Source organism: Mycteria americana, chromosome 12 (assembly GCF_035582795.1).
Source record: "Mycteria americana isolate JAX WOST 10 ecotype Jacksonville Zoo and Gardens chromosome 12, USCA_MyAme_1.0, whole genome shotgun sequence".
NCBI classification, from domain to species: domain Eukaryota; kingdom Metazoa; phylum Chordata; class Aves; order Ciconiiformes; family Ciconiidae; genus Mycteria; species Mycteria americana.
Window position 1 is genome coordinate 18,707,637 of NC_134376.1, and position 24,441 is coordinate 18,732,077.

The window sequence follows — 24,441 nt, forward strand, 5'->3', positions numbered from 1 at the left end:
AAAATCTTGGGATAATCAGGATCATTTTTCTTATTCATGCAAGCACTTGTGATGCCTTCTTTCTGCAAGCGTTCTTAGGGAGACAAAAAAGCTGCTCCTGCATGTAAGAAAGGGAAGTTAGAATTACCTTGGAAACAACTGTGTTGATTTATATTATTGAGTAATTTATGCACGGTTGTTCAGCAGGAACTGGAACAAAGATTTCTAAAAGATACACCTTCCTTCAAACACATCAATTATTTTTACCTGCAAACAACTTTTCCCTTCTCTTAACTGTCAGCAGCTGCTTTTGGTCCGCTGCTCCAGAGGTGTGTTCAAAATCTTTCAAGGGGAGCAAAAAAAGAAGAAATAAGGGGAAATTGATTGCTCCACAATGCCGAGGTTTCATTCCCAGTGAAGACTCTTGTTAACACATCTCTCTCTGAAGTTTCTGCTTTCTTGAAGCAGAGGAGATGGCCTTATCTTACAGCTGATGGAACAGACTTCAAGGGAGGAAACTTAACTACAAATGGGCTAGGGTTCTGCTGATCTATATGACCAGGCACGTTCTTTGTGCTGAAGGTTGTGTAGCGTTTATGAAAGATCTTGGACATGAAAAACATTAATGATTGTTCCTCTTCCAGTGGAGATATGGGGGCACCCTTTGAATTGGAGTTTTCAATAAGTCTTGACAGAAATGCTATGAAACAGCCCTTTGATTTGCAGTCTATATCTTATATGTTTAGACAAGGTATCACAACAGCTCACTCCTGTGGGGTAAGGCTTACTCACTAGGTTCTCCAAAGCATCCTTCCTCAGGCTTCTGCCAAGTGAGAATCTTCTCCAGCCATCATCTGAGTTTGTAGAAGTCCGAGAAACCAGGCATGCCACACAACATAACCAGGGGGAACAAAATGGGACAGAAAAACACAGCTTTTTTGTCATTACTGCTTTATATGCTTAATCTCCAGCAAAAAAAAAAAAGATGCTCATAAAGCTTAACCAAAATCATACCACATTAACCCTAGCAATCTATTTTAACAACAGATTTAGGCAAATAAATTCCAGGTCTGGAAATTATGGCACTTACAGTATAGCTAATGTATGTAACAATTATAAACTTTACTTTATACATCTTGCTTAAGATGGGATAAAGATTCAGGTTGTAAAATTTGAGATAAATTATCTGATGCTGATGTTTCAAATATTGTAATATTTGTAACAATATTCAAATATTGTTCATGACTAACACAGCAAATACATCTTTTGTTAGATGATTCATTACTGCTAAAGAAAAAGCTTTGCTTTTATTATTTCACGATAACATTTACCACATTGTTGGTTAACTGAGAGTAGATAACATACTGTTTCCCATGAAGAGGTCTCGAGAAGAAAACTTGAATCCATGCCTTTCAATCTCCAAGTTTATTTTCATTGTGCTAGCACAGAAAATACTCTTGTAATACTCAGGAACAGGTGATCAAGCATCTTCTCTAGATACAGAAAAGAACTGAGTATTGCATGGCATTTTACTAGATTTTTTCTTTTCCTCCAATCTGGAGTAGGGAAGAGAGGATCTGAGAGCTGTGAATTGCAATTGAAAATCTTACATTGGATTCAAATATTCTGCAATAAGTCAATCTAATAACATTATTTTTTAGCAGGATGCATCTTCATGGACCATAGGCTCCCCACAAATATAATGTGTCCTTCTAAACTAGCTTGGAGGGAATGGAAAAGCACATCAGTATATGGTATACCTACACAGCAAGCAAGGACCCTCGTCGTCTATCTGTTTCAAGTCTAACAATATATGAAATAATATTTTCAACCAGTTTGTTTGGCTCTCGACACATAGAGTTGTCCCAATAAACACATATGTTGCCTGGTGCCTAAGAATTAATGAGGCACAAGTATCATACCGTTGGTTACTGGTAATGTGTCACGTGTTATCCTTTGCCACTGGAATGTTTGTTTTATAGATTCTTGGGATGAAGTACACAGATAAAATATCGGTGTTAGTCAGGAGGGAAAGGAGTGGCCCTAAAATTAAGTTGAGAAGTGGGGGAAAACATGACCAATAAAATTACAAATGCGTTCCTAGCTATCTTACGTGTATCACCACAGTTCAGGGTATTTGCAAGTGGAATCAAGGAGCCACCAGCTCTTTGCTCTGTCTAAACCTAGCTTAGGAATGGTGTTCAGAGAAACCTGTCTTATATCAGAGGCTAGGTTCATTTCCCCCTTTTCCCAGCCTCTTCCTCAAATTCTGAAAGCAAAACAAAGAAGAAAGCCTGTAATTAATGGTGCAGTAGAGGGAGTTCTCAGGCCCTGCTTGATTTCTTAAGTGTCTGTATATACCCAAAGGTACTCTCATATGCATGTGCATGCGGCTATTTTGAAGAAACATCCATTTAGCCAGTTTTTTTGTGGCTAAGCTATCTTGCTGACATACCACAGAATACGGCACTTTATTTCTGCCCAAAATGACAGAAGAAAAAGGGTCCCTTTAAAGTTAATGGTAGTGCCACAGAATGATAGGATGTCATTTGTAAATTACCTACATGCCAGAAAAAATAATTTTTGTCTCTCAACAGATGTTGGCCAAGTGCATTGCTGCAACTTCACCACCAGCCACCAGACAGCTTGGAGGGACCAAACAGGGAAGCTATGGAAGGCAGCACGGATTTAGTTCCAGTGACTTGAAAACAAGCACTAGGCACATGATGCAAGGGTGAGCAAGCCTGAAGCTGACCTTGCCTCTCTGTGGCTTTCAGAGTTAAACGTCCCTGCTGCGCAGACCTGCCCTCAGTGCATTTCTCCAGGCCACCCAAAAAATCAGCAGCAGATTCTTGACTCCGAAGAGCCCTCCTTGCCTAAGCTCACTCAGGATGGATACCAGATGTTGCCCTTGCACTAACTAAACTGGTTCGTTAACTTTAGCATCCTTGTGGTTTCATAGGTCAAGAACATAAAGGCAGAACACTGAAATACAAATAAATACCTTGAGCTTGAACAAGAACTATTTCTCACCACCGCAGGTACTAGTTATTTTCTACGCTTGAAATATTTGCGGTATCTGCGCTGGAGAATGTGTCACTTTTTCAGTCAGAGAAGACACCTCCTTCACCAAGCTTTCAACTCGGGCACACTGAGCAGGTAATTCATGTTCTGAGGGCCGCTCTTCCAGGGCTCCTTTCAAGCACCTTGCAGAAAGAAAGAAAGAAAATTCATTTTGCATACTACCATAAACTCGTTTTAAAACACGGAGTTTTGGAGCCTCCGCTAGCGACCGCTATTCGCCACCACAACCATTTTTAAAAATGAGATTTGACCCGGCGCCTACCGCTGCGCTGCTCGCCGCCCCCCGTCCCACCGCCGCAGAACCGCCAGGGGGCGCCCTGCCGCCCTTCCCGCCGCTGGCACCCCAACATGGCGGCGGGCGGCACGGCGCTGGCGCTGGCCGCGGCCGTGGCGGCGGGCGCGGTGGTGCTGGCGGCGCTGCTGTGGCGGCGGCGGGCGGCAGCGGGCGGCGCGGGGCGGGTGTGCGTGGCCGTGCTGGGCGACCTGGGCCGCAGCCCGCGGATGCAGTACCACGCGCTCTCGCTGGCCCGGCACGGACGCGGCGTCGCGCTGCTGGGCTACCTCCGTGAGTGAGGGCGGGCGGCTCCTTCCCCCGACAGGGGCCGGCGCCCGCGGGGCCCGGTTTGGAGCTACGCGGAGGCGGCGGCTGGGCTGGGGCCGGGCCGGGGCGGGGCGGGGCGGTGTGCGGGGGTCGCTCCTCTGACGGGCCTCTCCCATCTGGCAGAGAGCAGGCCGCACGGCGACGTGCTGCGGAGCGGGAACATACGGCTGGTGCCCGTGGCGGACCTGCGGGGGCTGCGAGGTGGGTGCGGGACGGCTCCGGCTGCCGGCCTCCGTCGGGCTTCCTCGGCCCGCGGCGGCGGGGGAGCGAGTGGCCGGGGCCGGGCCGGGGTCCGGAGCGTGGCCCTGGCCGGTGCTTGTGTTCGGGGGGAGCAGAGGAAAAGGGGAAACGAGGTTTACGTGGAAAAACAAACAGCCCGAAGGGGATTTGGGCCTCGCTGCCGCGGGGCGCCGGGGCTGGTCCAGAGGTGTGCGCTGGCTCAGCCCAGCCCCACGCAGAGGCTGCGCATCCTTGGTGCCTCCCGACCTGTTCTCAACACTTGCCTCTGTGGTACTGGGGCGCATTAATGCAGTTCTGATGCAGGCTGAAACAGGGATGTTTTAAAATTTTTTTCCTTTTTACCTTGTGTGTACGTTTATCCGTACCTACCCCGATTTCTTTCTGTACGAAACACAGAATGGGAATTTGTAGGGAATTGTGAGATGTTTCTGTAAAAAGAGGTTTGCATTTTTACAGAGTACCATTATTTTAAACCTTTCTCTGCGGAGATGGCTGGTTCGGTATGAGGTGCACGTTTCTGTCTGGAGAGCTGTAATATTCTTACTAATTTTTCTGTTGTTTTGCAGTTGGCCCAAAGCTTTTCCAGTATGTCATAAAAGTAATTGTGCAGGCAATACAGTTATTGTACACAATGCTGAAGATAGATCAGCCATCCTATATTCTTCTTCAGGTATGTTTTGTGTTGGGACTAATTTTAATAAAATAAATAGTACTACATTACAGGGCATTTTTAGCAATCTCAGACTTTGTTCTAATTATTTGAGAGCTAAAACTGGCCTAATCAATGGTATAAACCTGTACCAAACTATTTTTTTGGCTCTAAACTTTTATTTTTCTGTTAACAACTTACATTTGTTCTTCCTGTTAATTGTTGAGCTTTCAAACTTCATTGGCATGGATAGGAGTAAAGAGTAAATCTTAGCAGAAATGTTTGTGTGTTTATTGGAGGGGAATTTTGATCCTGATCCAACAGTAAAATTTGAAGTGCCTTCCAGTCTTCATAGGAGGACTTGGCAGTTCTATAGTTGGTGAATACAAAATTGTCTCTGTTCATTAAGATCCTTTAAAGTGATGTCATTTCAGTCATTTGATTTTATTTCTTGGTAGTTGCTTAGCATTTGTCACTTGACCACAGTCTTATGCTATTTTTACTTGTTTTGTTTATTAAACAGAATCCTCCAGGCTTACCCAGTATAGCTGTTGCCTGGGTAGCGTGTCTTTTCTGGAGAAGCAAACTGATAATTGATTGGCACAACTATGGATATACAATAATGAGTCTGAGTCATGGAAGAAGTCACCCCCTAGTACAAATTGCAAAATGGTTTGTATAGTAATTTCTTCTCCTCTTTATAAATTATGTACCTTTGTGGAATTCAGAAGAATGGAAACTAGCAGGGAGAATATAACTAGCGAAGGGCTGTTTCCCTGAAGGATTTCTGGATTTTGCTGTGTTGAACTGCTTTCTGTGTCAGAAAGCACGTGCTGTGAAACGCTTTTGTTAAACACATAGGTAGGTGATTGATGAGGTAGGCAGGTTGCTGTTAGATGCATATGCGAACTTTGATCTTGTTATTAGAATTTCTTTATATGTACTAGGTTTTTTTATTCTCTAATGCTGCTTTACTCTCCAGCTCATCTTTAAAGGTCTGTTTCTTGCTGAATCTGATTGGTTACATGTAGATAAAGGCTTTAAAGGCTTCTGAGTGTGGTGTTCTTAGGCCTTAGAGGATAAGGGAGTCATGCTCTATCTCTTCTCATAAACGGATACTGCTTCAGTATAAGGAGTCAACCAATAATTGATAATTAAATTTCAGTTACTGGGGGCAGCTGCGTTTCTTTTGGTTTTGTTTGGCTTTTAATTAGCATTGGCACTGGTGGGCAGTTATTGTTTGTTTAATGCGATTGCCTGCCTTTGGTTTCTAACTAAGATTTAATTTTTGTCAGGTATGAAAAGCTCTTTGGGCGTTTGTCTGACTATAACTTGTGTGTCACTAACGCAATGAAAGAAGATCTGTGGGTGAACTGCAACATAAAGTAAGTCAAATACCTCTAACAAATTACTGTTTGCATACACGTAGTGAAATGAAAGAACATATCCCTGATGATTTTGGATTCAGAGGCATCTTACAAAGGCAACTTTCCTGAGCCCTTTCATTACCACTGAAACACATCAGTTCAGTTTTGTAATGATCTAGTGGAGTGTGGGCATTCAAGAATCTTCATTCCCCTTCATAAGTAACACCCCATTGACTAGAAGGTGGCAGTCCAGGTGTTATGGAAGTTTGCTACCAGGCTGCCTATAGAATCGGAATGAAGCAGACATCACTGCGTTTATTAACAACTGGTCTGCCCTGCAAACTTTTCTGTTGCAATCGGATCAAAGTTGCTCAGGAAAGGTTATGAAGTAAGGTTGAAAATCAGGCCAATGATGTCTGCAGTTCGTAGGGTTGCATTACACCCCTTGAATGTGCGCACAAGAAGGGGGTCCTTTGTTACTGGGTTAATATGTCCACCTTGGTGTATTCCAGCAAACTTCGGGAATGCAGAAAGTTGTAAGCATCAAAAAAAGTCATTATTTTGCTGTATTAATTCACTTAATTACTTTCTGCATTACATTGTTGTAGCCTGGTGCTGTACCATATGCATTTTGTTACATTTTTTTTTTATATAACTTGTGAAATGATTTCATTACAGGGCAGTAACGCTGTATGACAAGCCAGCTTCTTATTTTAAGGAAACACCATTAGAACTTCAACATCAGTTGTACGTGAAACTTGCCAAAGACTATGAGCCTTTTAAACCACGGTATGTCTAAGTAAAGCATGCAGTTACAGTCCTTAACCAAATGACATAAAGTTATTGCACTTAGCTACCAGAAATACTTTTGCATGGGGTCACAAGTTACTGAACATCAGCAGGCAGAGTGGTCTCTGTGCGCTCTTAGCAGCAGCAGATGCTGTGCAAGTTAGCTTAACTGTCACTAGGAAGGGCCAGAATAAGTGAAATCATCGAACTGTGATAACACAATGCTTGGTGTGTGAAATAATAGAAGTGTTTTATTTTAAAGAAGGTGGCATTAAGTACTGAGGGAATCTGTAATGGAATATCTCTAGGGTGAAACTCAGCAGTTGTTTTCCAGTTCCCACTGAACTAGATGACAGTGATTGGATGCTTCGTTTATAGCATCCCTTCCTTTCACTTACTGTGGAGAGCTTTCAGGATCTTGGTCTAAGTGTTAAACGTTCTGCTCTGGCTATGTGCGGGATGTCTCCTGGAGTATATTAAACAGAGTGTCACTTTCCCAAACTAATGCTTGAAAAAGAAGTGAAAACCATAGTGTATAGCAGTTTCTTTTTGGGAATGCCCACCATAGAATGTATAGGTTCTGGGTTTAATGGTATAAATGTACTGTTGGCCTCCATGCTCTACTATATGTTTAAGATGGAGCTGGAAAGAGAGGCTGACTATTTTCTCCCCTTGTTAAGGAAAATGCTTTGTTAGAAGATGGAATTGTGCCTATAGCTGTAGTGTCACTAGGCTCTTGGTAGCAATAGGAAAGATGAAAAATGGCCTCTCTTATGATCAGGTATCTCCCTGCAGCTCAATACTGTAATGACTGTGTTTCCAGAGAAATTGAGCAGCAAATGCGAAACAAAGTGTTTGGAAATCCATGCTGGTTAAGCATAGTATTTCCTTCTGTGTTTATTGGCTGTGTTGGTGTAGTCTATACTCAGAAAATTCTGTTTCCGTAGTACAGAGTCTGTCAGTTCGAACACTGAGATGTCTGCCTTTACAGAAATGGATGAAAAAAATGGACAAGTGATAAAAACCAGAGGACGGCCAGCTCTTCTAATCAGCAGCACAAGCTGGACAGGTTTGGAAACAAACAGCTTTTTTTTTTTATATACTTAACCACTGTTTAACAAAAGATGGCTGTTCATACTTCCCCACACTTGACATGTTATAGAGGCATGTTTACATCATCAGTGGCAAAGTTCCTTTTTTCTTTCATTTGGCTGGAAGAATTTGAAGACAACTTGTATGTAATATACCTCAGTGGCTAAAAATGAATTATTTAAAAACGAAGTTACATTTTAGTTACAGAGCTACAGTCTAGAGGCTCATCTTCATGAATGACTAAAAGACATTTCCTACTTCTGCTTTTAACTTTCATTCTGGACATAGTATCTTGCATGGTGGCGTAAAATGGATTAATAAACTAAAATGTTTACTCCTTTATTTCTAATAATGTGTACTGCATATTTTTCTCACTTTTTTTTTTTCTTTATGTGAAAAAGGGAGCAGAGAGTAGAAACAAATCCATTGCTGGTAACCATGGGCAGAATTGTCTATACCTTTGAATTAACAAGGCAATTTCTGCACTTAGTTCTCTAGCTTTAGAAACTAGAAATTTTTAACTTGATAGCTTTGAGGATGTGCAGTTTTTGTGGCTTATTTGTCTCCCATATTGCCAATAAGGGGAGCAAATAAGCATTGTATATGGTTATAGATTTCTATTTATGAAAACAGTTACAGCAGATTTTTAATAGGAAAAGCACGTTCCATACTTAAATCATTTAGGTGAAGGTGAGGAAAATCTCGATTGTTGTTATTTAAAGAAAATAATTCATTATAAATGATAGAAATCTGAATGTAACTAATAATGCACTTTCTTTCAGAGGATGAAGACTTTTCCATCCTTTTAAAAGCTTTAGAAGGTAGGTATGAAGGAATTAATCTCACCTATTCAAAGGGGAATGGTTGTTTTCTGGACAGTTATGAAGGGCTTCTCCAAAGAACAGTACCTCCATATTCAAGTGAAAATGCAGGTGTGTGTGATTAATTAGCAGTGGTTTAAGAGTAGTAGTTGAAATACAGAAGTGCAACATCTGGATTCAATTAGAGTATTTGTCAGGGAGAACTATATTTCTAACTAGCTTGTAAATTGCAATGTTATTTTATAAGCTATTACATGTACTCTCCATAGGCATCAGATAATAGGAAAGAAGGGAATATGCATGGTCTTATTTTGTAGACTTTGCAGCTGCAGTTTCTAAATTAGTATATTGAAACAGACAGTACAGCGTAGTAGAACAAATGCTTTATGAATAGTGCATTTTAAACAGACCATAATTTATTTCTATAGAAGTTTGACAATTTTAATATTGCTAATTTTACTACTATTTTACTAGGTATATGCTTGTAAAGAAATTACTCGAAGTAGGAAGCTAAACAATTAATACACCATAACCATTCTTAAACCAGGCATCCGTATATTCGTCGACTCTAAACAGTTTTTTATCTTCTCCAGATTATGAGCGGTATATCAATGAGGGAGTCAAGCTTCCATCTTTAGTGTGTGTGATAACAGGTAATAGTTTATTCGCATTACAATTCTTTTCATTGCTAATCCAGAAGACTTCATTTTCATCTTTGTTCTATGCTGACTCTTCTGTTGATGGTGAAGAGAGAGGAGGGACGGTTGTCTTTGCTTATAAGAGTAGTGATTTATAGCTGGACTGTTACAGCCATGTAATCATGGCACATCTTCAAAGAGGAGAAGCTCTCAGCCTGCCTGTCTAGTACGGCTGTGCATGACTCCACGTTCAAAAGAATTTAAGCTCAACATTGAGATGATGCTGCAAAAGAAACTTAAAATCTGATGTTTGGAGTGTTAAGCAGAAAGGTTTTTATTTAGTGCTGGAAAAGAGAACCTACTCATCAAACAAAGTTTTGCCAAAAAGTTGTGCAGACAGAATGAATGCTGTCTGGTTAACTTTCTCATTAAGAGCAAACTAAAATTTAGTGTGATTTTGAAGGGCCAATTGTGCTAATGAAATTTGTCATTAGTTATTTGGTTATCTTATGGCTGTAGACAAAATGTAGGTCAAGACTGGGGGGTGTTCAGTTTTGGGCCCCCCACTACAAGAGGGATATTGAGGTACTGGAGCGCGTACAGAGAAGGGCAACGAAGCTGGTGAAGGGTCTGGAGCAGAAGTCTTATGAGGAGTGGCTGAGGGAGCTGGGACTGTTTAGCCTGGAGAAAAGGAGGCTGAGGGGAGACCTCATCGCTCTCTACAACTACCTGAAAGGAGGTTGTAGAGAGGTGGGGGTTGGTCTCTTCTCCCAGGTAACAAGTGATAGGACAAGAGGAAATGGCCTCAAGTTGCGCCAGGGGAGGTTTAGACTGGATATTAGGAAATTTTTCTTCACCGAGAGGGTTATCAAGCATTGGAACAGACTGCCCAGGGAAGTGGTTGAGTCGCCATCCCTGGAGGTATTTAAAGGACGTTTGGATGAGGTACTTAGAGACATGGTGTAGTGGTGGTTTTTGGCAGTGTTAGGTTTATGGTTGGACTCGATGATCTTAAAGGTCTTTTCCAACCTATATGATTCTGTGATTCTGTGATATTGATGGCAGGCTCCTCTAAATATTGAGTAAACAAGAAGTCTAGGTTCATGTTGCCTTCAGGTGGGCTTAGTCTTTTACATGTCTTTTGGGGGATTCTGAATGGTGTCTTTTTGATGTACCTGATACAACAGGAGGTTGTCAGCTGTACAGTAAGATGCACAGACCACACTGTTCAGTCATCTTGATAAAAAAACCTATTACATATTTTTTTTCTGTTTTAAACAGGCAAAGGACCTCTAAAAGACTACTACAATGGACTGATAAATAAACTGCACTTTAAACATATCCAGATCTGCACACCATGGCTTGAAGCTGAGGATTACCCTCTTTTGCTTGGTAGATAGTGGATTATGAAATAGGCTTGAGAATGTGTGAAAAACAACTTAGCAAATTGCAGAGAGCTGATACAGATTTTGCACAGAAGCTGGTAGAAGCGAATGAAGTTGCTGGTTAGTGGCGGTGTACATATATACTATTCGTGGTTTTGACTCAGGCCAGCAAAATCGCTAAATTGCTCTAACTACAGTTTTTCACTGTTATCCCGAGAAGTAGGCGTAGTACCTGTGTTGCTATTTTAGCCTGTTCTTTGTACTCTTCATTTCTTCTGACTGTCCTGAAATACAGTCTGCCTGTGCATATTCCAGTTTACTTTCAGGGTCACTTCAATAAATGAAATGATAAAGTTTTTGGCTGAGCAACCAAAAGTAGCTGAAATTCTAAATTAACATGTCCTTGGAATAGCATTCCCTCAGCGCATTCATTGTGTTAGCATAAAGTATGAGTAAGCTTAATAAAGTAGTAAAATACGTATTCAACTTGATCTACATTCTGCAGGGTTGGAGCCTGCCGATTTATATGGCTGTAAAACACTGTGTTTATTTGGTACTTTTTAACTAATGAATATAATGTCTATAAAGTCATGCTGTAATTTCTCTATTTTGAAATCGCTTGAACTGGAAGAGGTCGCTAGTGAGCCACGCGGCGTATCCTGTCTGGATTGTGATGGAGTTTTCCTGTGCACTTATCCATTCTTAGCAGATATAAGAGGCAGAAAGGCTGTTTTAAGATCTGTGAAATTTTAAACTTCCCTTTAATTTAATATGCACTCGCCTGGTACATTTCTGAAGCCTGAGTAATTTTAGTAACAAAATATATCGCGCCTTTTTCCCCCCCCCCCCCTAAGTGCTTGAAACTGAGTCAGTCTGGATGGTGTTGAAGGTAGCTCACATTTAGCTTCAGCACCCAAAGTAGTACATAAATAGAAAGGTTTACAGAAGACTGGAGGACTTGCTTTCAGAGAATTCAGACTCTCGACTGTTTTGTTTGCTTTCCAGGCTCAGCAGATCTGGGGGTGTGTCTCCATAAATCATCTAGTGGTTTGGATTTACCTATGAAGGTGGTAGATATGTTTGGCTGTTGTTTACCAGTGTGTGCAATATATTTTGAATGGTAAGAGCTTGCTTATTCTGATACAGTTTAAGTGGATCATATAAAACAGTATTCTTACAAAGCAAGAGTTCAGCAGCTCCTGCATGTATCAAATGAGATTCCAATACTATGCCATAGTAATTTTTTTTAATTCAATAAGATAAATTAGAAATCAAGGTTGTTTTATTTAAGGTCAGTTAAAAAATTAACACTAGTTTCTACAAAGTTGGGAGCATTTAATGCAACTGATTGCCTTAAAAACCTACCCTGTAATCCTTTGTTTCCGTACACTTCATGCAAAAAAAGCTTCCTTCTGCATAGACGTGTCTGTGTTCTGTGAAGGGGTGAGTGTATGCATAGCCAGCCTTACAATTTACAGTCCTTTGGGGAAACAGTAGCTTTTATAAATAAAGAAATATTCTTTGTGAAGGTCTCATGAACGGGTTCATGGACAGATTTCTCCTTGTAGGTTAATTTTAAAGTAGATTATTGCCCTGATTTTTAATGTATGTCCAGATGAATGGCACAAAGACAGAGCGAGGCCCCTTTTGTACTGTAACAGTAGAGTTAGATAGTCTGACATAGAAGGGAGAAACAGTGTTTAAATTTAAACCTGCCGCCTTCCTCCATTTTGTCAGGTATGAAGCTCATATCTAGACATCCAGGATCGTAGTGTTACAGATACTCTAGCACGCTCTCTTCGGATGTCGCTATGCAGCTTTTTAAATGCATATGTCCCACTCGCTGCTTTTTGTCTCACCTTTTCTTCTGTGACTTTTTTCACAGTTTACATGAACTTGTGAAACACAATGAAAATGGTCTGATATTCAGGGACTCAGATGAACTTGCAGAACAACTAAAGGTAAAGGCTTGAGTCATTTTTCTTTCCCATTAGCTATAACTGCAAAGGTGCTACCATCTGAGCTGCCTTTTCGTATCTGACTATCATCTGTGTATTTTGCATTCTCAGAAGATAGTTGCTTTGCCTGGGGAATGTTATTGGCCTCACTTCTATTTGAATACGAATCTGAAGCTAGCAAGAACATTTTAAGCATTGTCATCGTTCACTGGGTGAACGATGGGTACCCAACGATGGGTACCTGATGGGTACCACCACCCATCGTTATAGGGCCAGACCAAAGAGTGCTCTCTTACTGCAGCATTGTAGTTGAGGGTTAACATTGAGGAGGCTAGAATGAGCCTAAAATGTAATATGATGGTATTTTTCCATGTTTTTCCTTTTTAACTTACAGATGCTTTTCTTGGGATTTCCTACACCAGAAGGCAAACTTCACAGTTTCAGAAAAAACCTTCGTGCGTCCAAGCAGCTGCGCTGGGATGAGAGCTGGGACCAGACTGTTCTTCCTTTGCTTGGGCAGAATGAATGACTTTGTAGGGGAGGAGGGTGTCAAAAAAGCTAATACATTCCCGAAGCTGCATAGATTTGATAAATAGTGAATAAACACTTTGTGTTGTCTATAGTTGCAGTTTTTAACTACTTCATCTTGGAACAAGTGTTTGGACACACCTCTTCCCTTACAATTTGAGCTCCTCCTGTGAGGAAGAATAGTGCTGAAGGCACAGCCCAGGCTATTGGTTGTGCGCTGACAGGGGAAGTCTTGAGGGAAGACGTGGTTCCTGTGCTGAAGAGCTGGAGCCTTGCCGTCTGGACTGCCTTGCCTTCCTTATCACTTGGGATGAATTTTTAGAAAGTGGGAGGGAGGTTTAGTTACTGTAGGAACTCATACGGGCAAAATCTGTTACCTGTGCTGTTTAAAGGTCACTTTTTGGTGAAGATACTTGAATACATATATAAACTATGACCAGTTATACCTATTGTACAGCAAGCACTTTAGTAGGCGATTTGGGTGTGTTTTCTTGCAAATAGAAGATGCCTTTTATTTGAATTGTTTTATTTGAACTGAGGATACAGTGGGGTTTTATTTTTTTTCAACCAGTTAATACTCTTGGCTAGTGTTCGCTAGACAAGCGCTGAATATCCTCTTGTATGATTTTACTGAGACAGAACCGTTTCATTTCAAAGTTGTTTTCCTTTTTACAGTGTGTGCAAGAATGTGAAAGCACAGCTGCTGGTATGTGACAGCTTTATTGAACACTTAGAGGAAAATAGACCTTTCAGTGAGTGTTGTCCTTGTACACTGAAGTGACTGTGCCCATTTACCTTGAGAAAGAACAGAAAATTTATCCCTTTTTGAACAGATGAAAAGGAAAAAATGAAACCAAAATGTATTATTAAAGTATGTATAAGTTAATAAAAGGGCTCTTCACTTTCTGAGTGCTCACTCAGGTATACCCTTCATTTTTTTTAATTGTTAATACATATGCAGACCTAATGCTTACGAGATTGTTTTTTATCACCTTTTTGATTATAAAATAGATGCCAGTCATTTAAGGAATAAATGTGCTTGGTTTTATCGTGTGGTTACTGCTCTTCAGAGTTCCTAGTTCAGTGGTGGTAGATGATTACAATGGGTTCTGCACCAGCATTTTTAAACCTGCTTACTGAGTCGTCATTTAATACCTGCTTTTGTCAAGCTGGACAGCCGTTTGCTAATCTTGCCTTTCCCCTTCTGCACCGTGGTTACAGTAGATGCCCTCTCTTGGAAAAAAGATTGTTGACAGTGATTTGGTTCCACTGGTGGGATGGTGAAGATAAGAGTTCAAGTTGCTTACTGCAGGAGTTTGGCAATTTCACTAGTTTACTGACTGAAGAATGATCCATAAAGATTTACTTGCTGATTCCCCCACCACCACCACTGTTCTCAAGCAAAATCCTGTCTGGTGGTTTGGCCGTTCCACTTTAGCCATTGGTGTGCACGTGGAGGTAAATCAGGCACTTCTCTAATTAAACAGTAATGCCGAAAGCTTTAGAGAGGTTTCATCTTCCTATAATAAAATTTTTTTAGATCCAAAATGAGCCATCTGTACAGAACTTGAAAAATTTTGTGTAAGGGGAGATAAAGGAGCTGCTGTTAGGGCTGCTAGCATGCATTTACTTTACAAATAGTACTTTCGAATTCTTCCTTCTCGGGGAGAGGTAGCTACAGCCTGGGGTGGGGTTACTTCTGTATATCCAACTTAATCCTAGCAGTCACGGCCTCCTTCAGCTTGAAGAATAAGATGATTCTTCAAGTTTCAAGTTACCTATCGTCCATTTTCTCTCCATTACTACAGGAGGAGGAGGCTAAAGTATTTGTTCATTTTCTTTTAAGTAGCTTTTAAAACAAGGTACAGAAAAGGAAGTCAGGAGAAAGAGCAGCATATTTGATTTTCTGCTTCAGGACCAATACTGTCCAACAGGAAAACGATTAATGGCTTACGGAAAGTTTCAGAGAAGGTGAGCTCAATTCTTCCTCCTTGCAGCACACGTAGAGCACTGCTACGGAGTATGATTTGTTTTTTATTTTCTGGCCGGTCTGAGAGGATGGCTTCCCACTAGCTAGCTGTGAAAGTGACAGTCCTTACGTGAGAAAAATGTAAATAAAAGTTCTGATTTTTGTCATCACTGCAGAGTAAAGATGCACCTGACTTCCAGCAGAGTCTTACAGCATCAGGTAAGCGTGTGACACGCTACTACCTTCGCTGTAGGTATTATTCATTACTCATTTTTAAGATGACCCATACTGCAAGTATACAAGTATATACAGACAAGTATAAATAAAGCAGAGTAGATAATTACAGCTGGGTTTAATATTAAAAAATATTTATTACTATGAAACACTGTTTTTCTCCCTTGTCAGTGTGAGATGCTCATCCTGTGATCCTGCAGATGTGCCTCCATTATTTACAAATCAAAACACAGTTGGAAAAAAAAAATACAGTTCAATTCTGTTGTCTTCTACAGCATCAAAGGGCAGTGTGATTAGGGCTTTTTTTTCTGTTGCTTGAGGTTCACAGATGCTTTTCAGGGGCAGCAGCTTGCTTGCGTACATGCTGACAATTACACATAACTCAATCTGACAACAGTCCGTGCATACAGTTGTATCCTCAGTGCCTCTCATGTACGTTTCTAGAATTCAAGATAATCTTGCTGCAAGGACGAGATAGCTCCTGTTGGTCTGAAAATTCTAATTATGTCGTATTTACCAAGTCTATATAAATAGCTGTAGAATAGTTACGTTTGGCTGTACGTCGTAGAGAAAAATGCTGTTGCTGTGAGCTGGAATAATCTGCCATCCGATCCCAACTTTATCTGTAAAGAGAAACACTGGGAATCATATTTCTTCTTAATAAAATGAAGAGCAAAAGTTGCATGTCAAGTTCTGTAAGAAGAGATCTTTAGCATGCTGTTAAAGCAAGCTCCAGGCAAATGCTTATGAGTATGTATTTTTAAAAATTACCTTCTGCTATGCACTCAGCATAATTTTGTGAATTAACCAATTGCTGTCGACCAGCTGTACAGGTAGTAGACTGCAAAAGACAGGCTCTTGAAGAGTATATGAAGAAAAATCCAAAATCCCTCCCTATTTTATTTAATCTCTAGTTGTTTTTTTGAACCCTCAGAGAGCAGCTAATATAAAGGTTTTAGGCTGCATCTCGAATGTTATCACTGTGACAGTGCAGCACAGATGGTTTTCCTGCTTTAAGCTTAACCCTTTTTTAGTTTCCTATTGCCATCACACTTGCAATTCATCTCAAGTTGGCACTAACAAACGTGAATTGTGATAGACAGGATGTAGCAAAAAGCTAAGTTCCAATCTCCTGATCAAATCCATGTGGGAAAGTTCGTGCTCTTAGGCAGACCGCTCTTAAATCCAGCTCTAGGATAACAATCTCACTATTGGACAATACCCATCACCAAAAAATGCTCCTGTTCATCTTTGCTACAGATTAAATAATGGGGAAAGAAGGTAAAACTATCGATACTCTTGATGAAAAAGGCACCTACCAAGTTCATCCTGGAACAGGTGATACGTGTCTGGGTTACGAATTGTGAAAGCAATGTAGACCTCAGGAGGTTTTCTACCTGCTCTGAAAGTGGAGAGTTTTTGTAGCATACCAATAAGGGCTAAAATTATCTCTGGATCATATACCACATCTGCAAAAAAGGAAAACATTCAATATTTATTAGGAATTGAGCAAAAAGCAGAATGAAAACTACAAAACGGAAATATAAAATATTCACCTTGCGCGGGAATATGATTTTCATATTCAGGGGTTAAAAACTCCCAAGAAGAGATCTTAGAAAATGCCTGTATTTTACGTGCTATGTGAAGTTGCCCTCATCAGACCCAAATCACTAAAAATCAGTGCTCCTTTTTGTAAATGGATTGTCAGATACTGTATTTAAGCCCATCTTAAGGGGGACGGTAAAAACATTGAGCATTGGTACTCTGTTACAACTGTCCTTAGCAGAACAAAACTGCATTGTTCAAAATCTGTATTTCAGAGGCTGCTTGCAAAATACTTGATTTGAACTGCAGCAGTTTTCATCTTGAATAATTTCCTTGAGAGCAGAAATAGTGGTGGAAGGTAAAACCGATCACTAAGGGGTACAAAATGTCGGCCTTACTAATTAGCACTGTGATGATTCTGAAATGTGTCAGTCTGGTGTTCAGGACTCTGATGCTCAAGAGGTGGTTGTTTACTACACAGAAACGTGGAGGCATATACATGTCCCAGCAACAGACTCCTGCTGCGATGTAAGAAGGGAACGTCCCGCAGTAACTAGTAACAGCAAATAGTAGGCACATAGAAATCACCTTCAGCTCTGAATTGCCTTGCCTTCCCGAGTCCCGCCTGGGCTGGTTTGTGCATTCTCTGAATGTTAGGTTGGCATTGGCTAACATATATACAGCGACTTCATTTTACAGAATTCATATATTTAATGCATCATGTGATACTTTGATGACAAAGGCAGTATGTTTTGTCATTTTTTTTCACCTGAATTCTTAGGTAATTTTTGTTTTGCAAAGCCCCAGATCAGGGAGTAAGATCCTGTAGCTACAGCTAAGCAATTTTACTACTGCTAGATTTTCCATTATTAGATTTTTTTATAAACTCCCTCCAGATTTATATACAGGCAAGCTCCAAAACAGGTTTATGGTTTTGTTTTGTGTTTTTTTTTTTTTTAATATGTTATCCCACATGAGAATGCCAAAATTGGCCGTTATTATTGATGAGGCTCTTAATAGTGACAGATTTATCATCTTCTGTTTCTGGATTTAAAAAAAAAATGCAGAAGGGAAAAATAATTTGCTTTTTGGCATTATGTACACAACTGCTGAGTATCTGAAAAAGACAGAATGGCGAAATGAACTGGGAGAAGATCTGTCCTACACTTCCAGACACGGTAACTGGAGTAGGGCTGAGTGAATCCTGCACACCAATCCCTTTGCGTTTATCTCCCTAACCTGCTTACTCCTGCACAATAGCACCCAGTGAGGCGTGATCAGAAGCATAAAGCACCTGCTGCAACGATGACGTCAGGTTGAAGATCCAGCAGTTGTTTTTCTGTAACTGAGCCCCAGTCAAGTTCGGCAACAATTAGTTTTGGTTTTTGGTAATCCGTTGCTTCTGCCTCCTGGCCTTGGGACTCTGTTTGGATACGACAAGTAGTTTCAGGCTCCAAGACAAAGCCGTTCAAACGGATGTTTTCTGTCAGCTGTTTGAGAACACAGGGGTGGTAGTCACTAAATATGTATGTCTTGGGATTGCAGGTTTTACAGATGGCAATTCCAGTGAAACCAATCCCACTTCCTAGTTCCAAGACTGTCCTGCAGGCAGTAGAGTAAAAGAATTACTTATTAGGCCTCTAAATTGAGTTAGGAAGTCAAAACATTCTAAGTATATCTAAAGGTGAAATCACTGACAGGTTATTTCAATTTTTGAGTAAGCCATCTACAATCTAATCTTTGTTTCAAATAACTGGGAGAGTTGGTGAACACTGAAGATGCAATTGTGAGCATAAAAATTAATTACGTGAAATGTGGCTTTTGCATATGGTAGAAAGCATTTCCACTGCTGGGGTGAGATACATTCTACCTGTTTTTAAACTTCTGCAGCATGGTTGTCTCCATCTAAACTGGCTGTCCAGTTCTTTTCACAGTCAGTGGAGAGAAACACACACTTCAGCAGCACAGTTTCTTTCCTTGTGAGGTCGATATTTAAAATTAACTTAGCTGAATCTTTCCTCAAAAATGCTTGTTCCTCTCGACTGCTTATAAAGAAAGTCTAGACTAAGAAATGTGCACACCTGAACATCGATGATCTTAAAGTCAGGTGAGATGAATCCCATCATAGAGTGAAGTGCACTAGTTAAAGTTACTGGCTAGACAGTGCGGTAGCTGAAATTTAACAGCCTACTTTACGGAGCATGTCTGACTGCATGGCGTAATGGTTTTGATCTTAAAACCTGTCTTCAAATAACTACGAGGTCCTCTCCTGGATTAAAGTTTGACTGTTGCCGAACAGACGAGAGCAGCAGTTAGCCCGTAGCAAAAGGGTGTAGTCAGTTATTTGGGGGGTAAATATTGTATTTATCAAATTACGGTTGCATACCTCACTCACGATATGAATGAAAATACCGTGGCTTCTTTCCCCATCTTTCCATCTGTGCTGCTGCGATTACCTGTTACTGAAAACCGCGGAGTTCTCTATTGCCCATTCAGCGAGATGAAGAGCAGCATCCCATGTGACGAGCCCTGTGGTTCCTCCAGAGATAATCGCCACGCTCTCGGAAAGGGTAACAGATTCTCCCGTGGGCTGGAGACACAAGGAGAGAGAGATGGATCAGCACAGACATGGATTGTACAGTTTACAATCAATATGGGCACCTGGAAAAAGGTAGGAAGCACTTTGGGTTTCTGGGGAGTTACTTTTAAAGCCAGTTATTGCTTAGTTCAGGTGATTAAAAGTGATTTATAACAATGCAGCATTAGTTCTTACCAGGAAGTAGTTCTTGTAACAGTGGGTAGATTCCTCTTCATTTAGAATATCTGCCAGTGTATCGTACAGTTCATCCAGGGGTTCAGCTGCTGTGGATTCATGCTGTGCGAAAGAGAACAGGGCTGGTTCAGGTATCAAATTGTTCGTCATGAAACAGAAAATGTACGCACTTTAAGTACCATTTTAATACATTGCTGGCCATAATATTTACACTGAATGCTATATTTGTTAATACAAATAATTCAGCTTGGCCCATAATGTAAAACTGGCATATTTTCAAGGGGAAAAAAAAAAAAAAAAAAGAGTTGCAACCAACACGGAAAGTAAGCGCTACCTTTTTGATGAGTTCGGTGAGAAAGCATCTTCTGTACTTGGTGGAAGGGGGATATTTTACACACAGAGGGTGGAGAATGGTCTAAAACGAGAACAGCAATTGAAACCAGTCACCACGTCAAGGTTTTATGACAGGCAGTAAGGGGCCAGAGAAGGGCACGGGAGCCGGTAATTGGCTCTTTGTGTCACGCAATGCATCGCGATTCAGTCTGTAGCTAACAGAAGCGATGCCGAGCCAGAAAATGACATTTGGCGATTTCTGATCAGTTCGTCACTTTACAGATCTGCGCCAGCTAATGCATTTTTCACTTTTCAGAAAGTAAACAGCAAAACTGAGTGGAAAGGGAGTCCAATTACCTCCGCTTTGCTTTTCTCTTCTCTGTTTTTTTGGTTTGCTGCCGTAGTTGCGATTTCCTGCCCACGTGCAAAGTTTAAGCACCGTACGGGTCGGTGCACGCCCACGGTGCCTTGGGTCACCTCCTTCTCGAGCGTTAGAGAGGCAGGAGCAGCTCGGCTGACTTGCTTGTGACATTAAAGACGTCTGTGCCCGGGCACAGGGGGCTTAGTTTTGATGCTAAGAAAAGCTAAGTAACAGGAAGAGAAGGAAACGTGCTCTTCTGCTGGGCCTAAAGAAAAACCGTGACGCAGAGTGGCTTATCTCTGTAATTACGGGCAAACCCAGCAACCGCTTGGGTGGGGCGCGGCAGGCCGGGCCTGCTGCCGGGGTACCGCCGTGCCACCGAGCCACCCCCTGACCTTGTGCAGAATATCCACGAGGAGGGCGGAGTCCGGCGCAGTCCGCAGGTTTTGTTCAAGTTCCTAAAACGGAGGAAATAAAGCTGAGGCTTCCCCGTCCCCTCCGCACGCCGCCGCCACCCCAGGGCGCCCGCCCGCCCGCCCGCTCCCCGCCGTACCGGCCAGGGGAAGGAGCGGAGCTGCCGGGCCGCCAGGAACCGGCGCTGGAAGCGGAGCCCCAGCTCGGGCTGGGCCATGGCCGCCAGCAGGGCGGGGCCGCGCGTCCCCGGCCTCGCCTGATCGCCGCCCCGGGGCGGGGCCGCAGAGGAGAGGCCGCCAAGAAAGAGAAACCCTCCCGCCTGAACAGGGGCTCGAACCCTGGACCCTCAGATTAAAAGTCTGATGCTCTCCCCGCTGAGCTATCCAGGCCCGCAGGGGGCGCCGCCCAGCCCCCCTCACGCACCCCGCGGGCTGGGCCGGCTCCTGTGCGCGCCCTGATGACGCGTCACTGTGCGCCCTCAGGACGTCGCTGTCGCGCGCCGCGGCGAAGGACACGGCGCCCGCCCGCCGCGCAGAGCCGGGCCAGGCTGCGCCGGGGCCGGGGCCGGGGCCGCCATGACCGGCTACAGCGAGGACGAGAAGCTGCGGCTGCAGCAGCTCCGCGCCCTGCGGCGCCGCTGGCTGCGGGACCAGGAGCTGAGCGAGCGGGAGCCCGTCCTGCCGCGGCGGCAGCTGGGGCCGGTGGCCGCCTTCTGGGAGCGCTTCCTGCAGCCCGGGGGGCTCTGGCGGCACCAGGTGAGCGGGGGACGGGACACGGGCCTGGCCCCGCCGCCCCGGGCCGGGCGGCCCCGGGCCTGACGCGCGTCCCTGTGCCCCGCAGGTGTTCAAGGCCTACCAGACCGGCGGCTTCATCCTGATGCGGATCCTGGTTCCCTCCTGGGTCATCCTCTACTACCTGAAGTACCACGTCATGGTGCGTGCGGGGCCTCTGAAGGAAAAGGGAAGGAGGGGGTTCAGGGAGAGCGAGGGAAACCTGGGTGAAACCCTGGAAGAAGCCCTCTCAGAGAGCGGGGCTGATGCGACACACAGTCACGTAAGGGGTTGTACGAGCGTGCTGGGTAAGCGGCTGCTGCTGGGTGAGGTGCCTTCCCGTGGTCCGTTCACCGCTTGTTTTTCCTTGCTTGGGTGGCACAAATACGTATTTTTTGTCATCGTTTATGATAGTGACCAGCTTTTTGACCCTGCTGCCTCTTGCGAGCCGGAAAGCTGTGTCTTAATTGTTGCTTTCCTGGAGGAACGGTGACCCTGGGGATAAACCAGACCACAGCTGCTGGTGTGGGAAAGGGGAATGGCCAAAGCACTGATGATGGGACAGACCTTCCACTTCTACGGTCTTGTCTTGCTTGGGAGGTGTAACTTGATTAGCCTCAGGTATTTCTTTAACTAGTGGAAAGAACCTGGCTTTAATGAGCCTTGTACTCAGCAAAGCTTGTGTTTTAGAAGGGTCGCCATCGCTGTTTTGGAAACCCTTTATACTTCATCTGAGTAATGCTCCTTTTTCCTTACCCCCTCCCTCTCTTGTCCCCTTCCAGAAAATGCCGCACGGTGCTGTTATGTCAAATCCACGGATATTCCCAGTAAGTCTATTAATACTTGTTTTATCTTCCAGCTTGGTAAAACAGGCAGAAAAGGTGTGACTTAAGGAGAAGTGCAGGTTTGTGCAGTAGCTGTGCAGAATTCCTAGAAGGATGAGCTTGATGCTGTGGGCAGGCTGCCCTGGAGCAGCACAGTTACAGTATTTTTGAGCAGTTTTCATCTTGTCCTCCGAGCAGACAGTCCCTGTTTCAGTGTTACCCCCCTCTGTAGCGGCAAACTTTTAAGTACCTGGCTGACAGCACTGCCCATCCTGGGTGGAAAACACAAACGTTCCCTTATGGGATCTCCTGTAGTGACTGGAGCAGGTTCCCTCTCCGGAGAGGTGCACACAGACCACACAGGGAAGCTTTCCTGTTTGGTTCTCAAGTTGCTACTTGTGCCCAATTTCACGGGAAGCTGAAGCGCTGGGTCCATCAGGGCACGAAGTGCTGGTGAAAGCCACGGCTGCACGTTCCCACTCCCCCAAAAAGGGGCAAGCCTCCCTGTGCACCTGTCGTGGTTTTGCTAAGAACAGGCTGAATGCAAGCGTTAAGTGCTGCGCATCTTTGTGAAGGGGTTTGGGTGTTCAGTGCCTCTGTGAAAGCGTCATTATTAATGCATGGAACGACAGGAGCAGTGATTGTCAGGAGTTGGGAGGAGTGCGGTGCTGAGTGTGTCGGTTCTGGCCGCACGAGCGTGGTCCCAGGCATGCCTGAAGGTCCCCCACGCTCAGGCGTCCCCAAAGAGATAGAGTCATGCCACCCCCAGCTTGAGCTTTGGTTTACAAAGTGGAGGCTGTCAGGTTGTTTGGTCTTTACTGGTTTTTTGGACTGCTCTGAGCTGTTACTCATTGCTTGGTGTAGCAAGTCGGTGGGCCAATATTCTCATATAAGTTTAGCTCTGCTAGTTCTGCCAGTTGCACATTTTTTTGCATAACATCTGCCTAATTATGCTTTATCTAGCATAAAATTATAAAAAGTTCTATGCCTAACAACCACGTAGCAACATACGGAAGGTCAAGCTGTGGGTCTCTGACTTCAGCCTAATGATTTACTCGAGTTAGGTCAGCTCAGTAGGCCAAGACAGTGCCTGAAGCTGTAACAAACAGCAGCTGGGCATCAGATTGATTTTTGAGGGATTACGTAGCTCTTCCTGGGCTTCAGGCCCTGGGTTTGGAGACTCGCCAGAACTTGCGCCGTGTTGAAGGTGGTTATGCAGTGCTAGAAGTCCAGTATACATTTTTAAAGCAATATAGTCTCAAAATGTTTGGCTGCTGTTCTGTAGCTGAGAAGAAAGGGGTGAAGCTAGTACAGATTTCAGATAATTTGGCTGTAATGTTATTTCAGCATCCTGGGAAATGTTGAGTGAATTGAGAGTGGTCTGAGCAAGTTGTAGTAAGATTTTTATTTTTTTTTGGTCTCAAGTGGGGACGGCTACAGCTTAATTGAAAGACTGTGCTGTGTGAAGGGAGAGACTGGGTGTAGGAGAAAATGCTCACCATCCTCTCTCATTCCATCAGGGGGACAGAATTTTAGAGACGGGAGAAATTATTCCGCCCCTGAAAGAAGAACCCGATGTGCACCACTGATGGCTAAAAGCTGATTTCCTCCTTCAGCAAACAAGGCGAGAACTGCAGCTGCTTTATCTCTTCTATAAAAGAGTCTGTATTCTGCATTGCCTCAGCTTTTCTGTCATTTACTTTCTCCTTAGTCCGATTTGTTCTAGTTGCTACTCATATGGGAGTTTCTTTTGCCTTCATTGAGCATTATTGCTGAGTCCTGGTGATCTCCGACCCCCCTTCCTCAACTTTTTATCTGACCTGACGAGATCTGGCGGCAGGACGATGTGGGCCTTATAGTAACAGGAGAGATGCTATAGGTCCCAGGGGATTCTGGAGTAGCCTTCTCAAAGGAAGGGTGTCATGGCGAGCTCCTGCAGATGCACACACAACAGCTGTCCCCTTCCAGTCTAGCAAGCCCTTTTCTACCAGCCAGTTCTGACAGAGACTTCCAGTGAAAATTAAGCTTCCACCTACGTCATCCCACTTCTCTGCCAAGAGAGGGTAGCAGAAGTGGCACTGCTGGCA

At 43.3% G+C, this 24,441-nt stretch overlaps 4 protein-coding genes and 1 non-coding gene across 7 annotated transcripts; 2 read left to right on the plus strand and 3 right to left on the minus strand.

Annotated features, from left to right (window-relative positions):
• Positions 1 to 109: 109 nt before the first annotated feature.
• C12H16orf89 (chromosome 12 C16orf89 homolog) lies at positions 110 to 3,413 on the minus strand. The gene is given in 7 exon segments (XM_075514674.1): positions 110 to 325; positions 770 to 879; positions 1,345 to 1,443; positions 1,446 to 1,584; positions 2,351 to 2,456; positions 3,039 to 3,264; positions 3,326 to 3,413. Coding segments are annotated over 7 exon segments (861 nt in total). The 3' UTR covers positions 110 to 232.
• ALG1 (ALG1 chitobiosyldiphosphodolichol beta-mannosyltransferase) lies at positions 3,389 to 13,221 on the plus strand. Of its 2 annotated transcripts, XM_075515598.1 has the most exons (13): positions 3,389 to 3,628; positions 3,788 to 3,865; positions 4,471 to 4,574; positions 5,077 to 5,225; positions 5,849 to 5,938; positions 6,599 to 6,709; positions 7,657 to 7,778; positions 8,584 to 8,622; positions 9,216 to 9,275; positions 10,542 to 10,652; positions 11,651 to 11,765; positions 12,531 to 12,600; positions 12,992 to 13,221. In XM_075515598.1, exons 1-13 carry the CDS (start codon positions 3,412 to 3,414, stop codon positions 13,130 to 13,132), a joined length of 1,407 nt encoding a protein of 468 aa, XP_075371713.1. In that variant the 5' UTR covers positions 3,389 to 3,411; the 3' UTR covers positions 13,133 to 13,221. The 2 variants fall into 2 exon arrangements, with proteins under 2 accessions (XP_075371713.1, XP_075371714.1); XM_075515599.1 differs by lacking the exon at positions 3,788 to 3,865.
• Positions 13,222 to 15,447: 2,226 nt separating this feature from the next.
• Positions 15,448 to 21,091, minus strand: EEF2KMT (eukaryotic elongation factor 2 lysine methyltransferase). 2 transcript variants are annotated; one of them, XM_075515600.1, is made up of 8 exons: positions 20,900 to 21,060; positions 20,742 to 20,804; positions 19,987 to 20,067; positions 19,653 to 19,754; positions 19,336 to 19,469; positions 18,174 to 18,481; positions 16,654 to 16,803; positions 15,448 to 15,957 (listed from the first exon to the last, which is right to left on the minus strand). In XM_075515600.1, exons 1-8 carry the CDS (start codon positions 20,975 to 20,977, stop codon positions 15,857 to 15,859), a joined length of 1,017 nt encoding a protein of 338 aa, XP_075371715.1. In that variant the 5' UTR covers positions 20,978 to 21,060; the 3' UTR covers positions 15,448 to 15,856. The 2 variants fall into 2 exon arrangements, 1 of the variants encoding a protein (XP_075371715.1); XR_012777678.1 differs by lacking the exon at positions 15,448 to 15,957 and adding an exon at positions 17,278 to 17,432 and having other exon boundaries at positions 16,677 to 16,803; positions 20,900 to 21,091.
• On the minus strand, positions 21,077 to 21,149 carry TRNAK-UUU (transfer RNA lysine (anticodon UUU)). Its single transcript has one exon. It is a non-coding gene; the product is annotated as a tRNA-Lys (tRNA).
• Positions 21,150 to 21,242: 93 nt separating this feature from the next.
• NDUFB6 (NADH:ubiquinone oxidoreductase subunit B6) lies at positions 21,243 to 24,027 on the plus strand. Its single transcript, XM_075515621.1, has 4 exons — positions 21,243 to 21,515; positions 21,601 to 21,693; positions 22,313 to 22,357; positions 23,875 to 24,027. The coding sequence occupies exons 1-4, from the start codon at positions 21,336 to 21,338 to the stop codon at positions 23,941 to 23,943; spliced, it is 387 nt and encodes a 128-aa protein (XP_075371736.1). The 5' UTR covers positions 21,243 to 21,335; the 3' UTR covers positions 23,944 to 24,027.
• Positions 24,028 to 24,441: the final 414 nt, after the last annotated feature.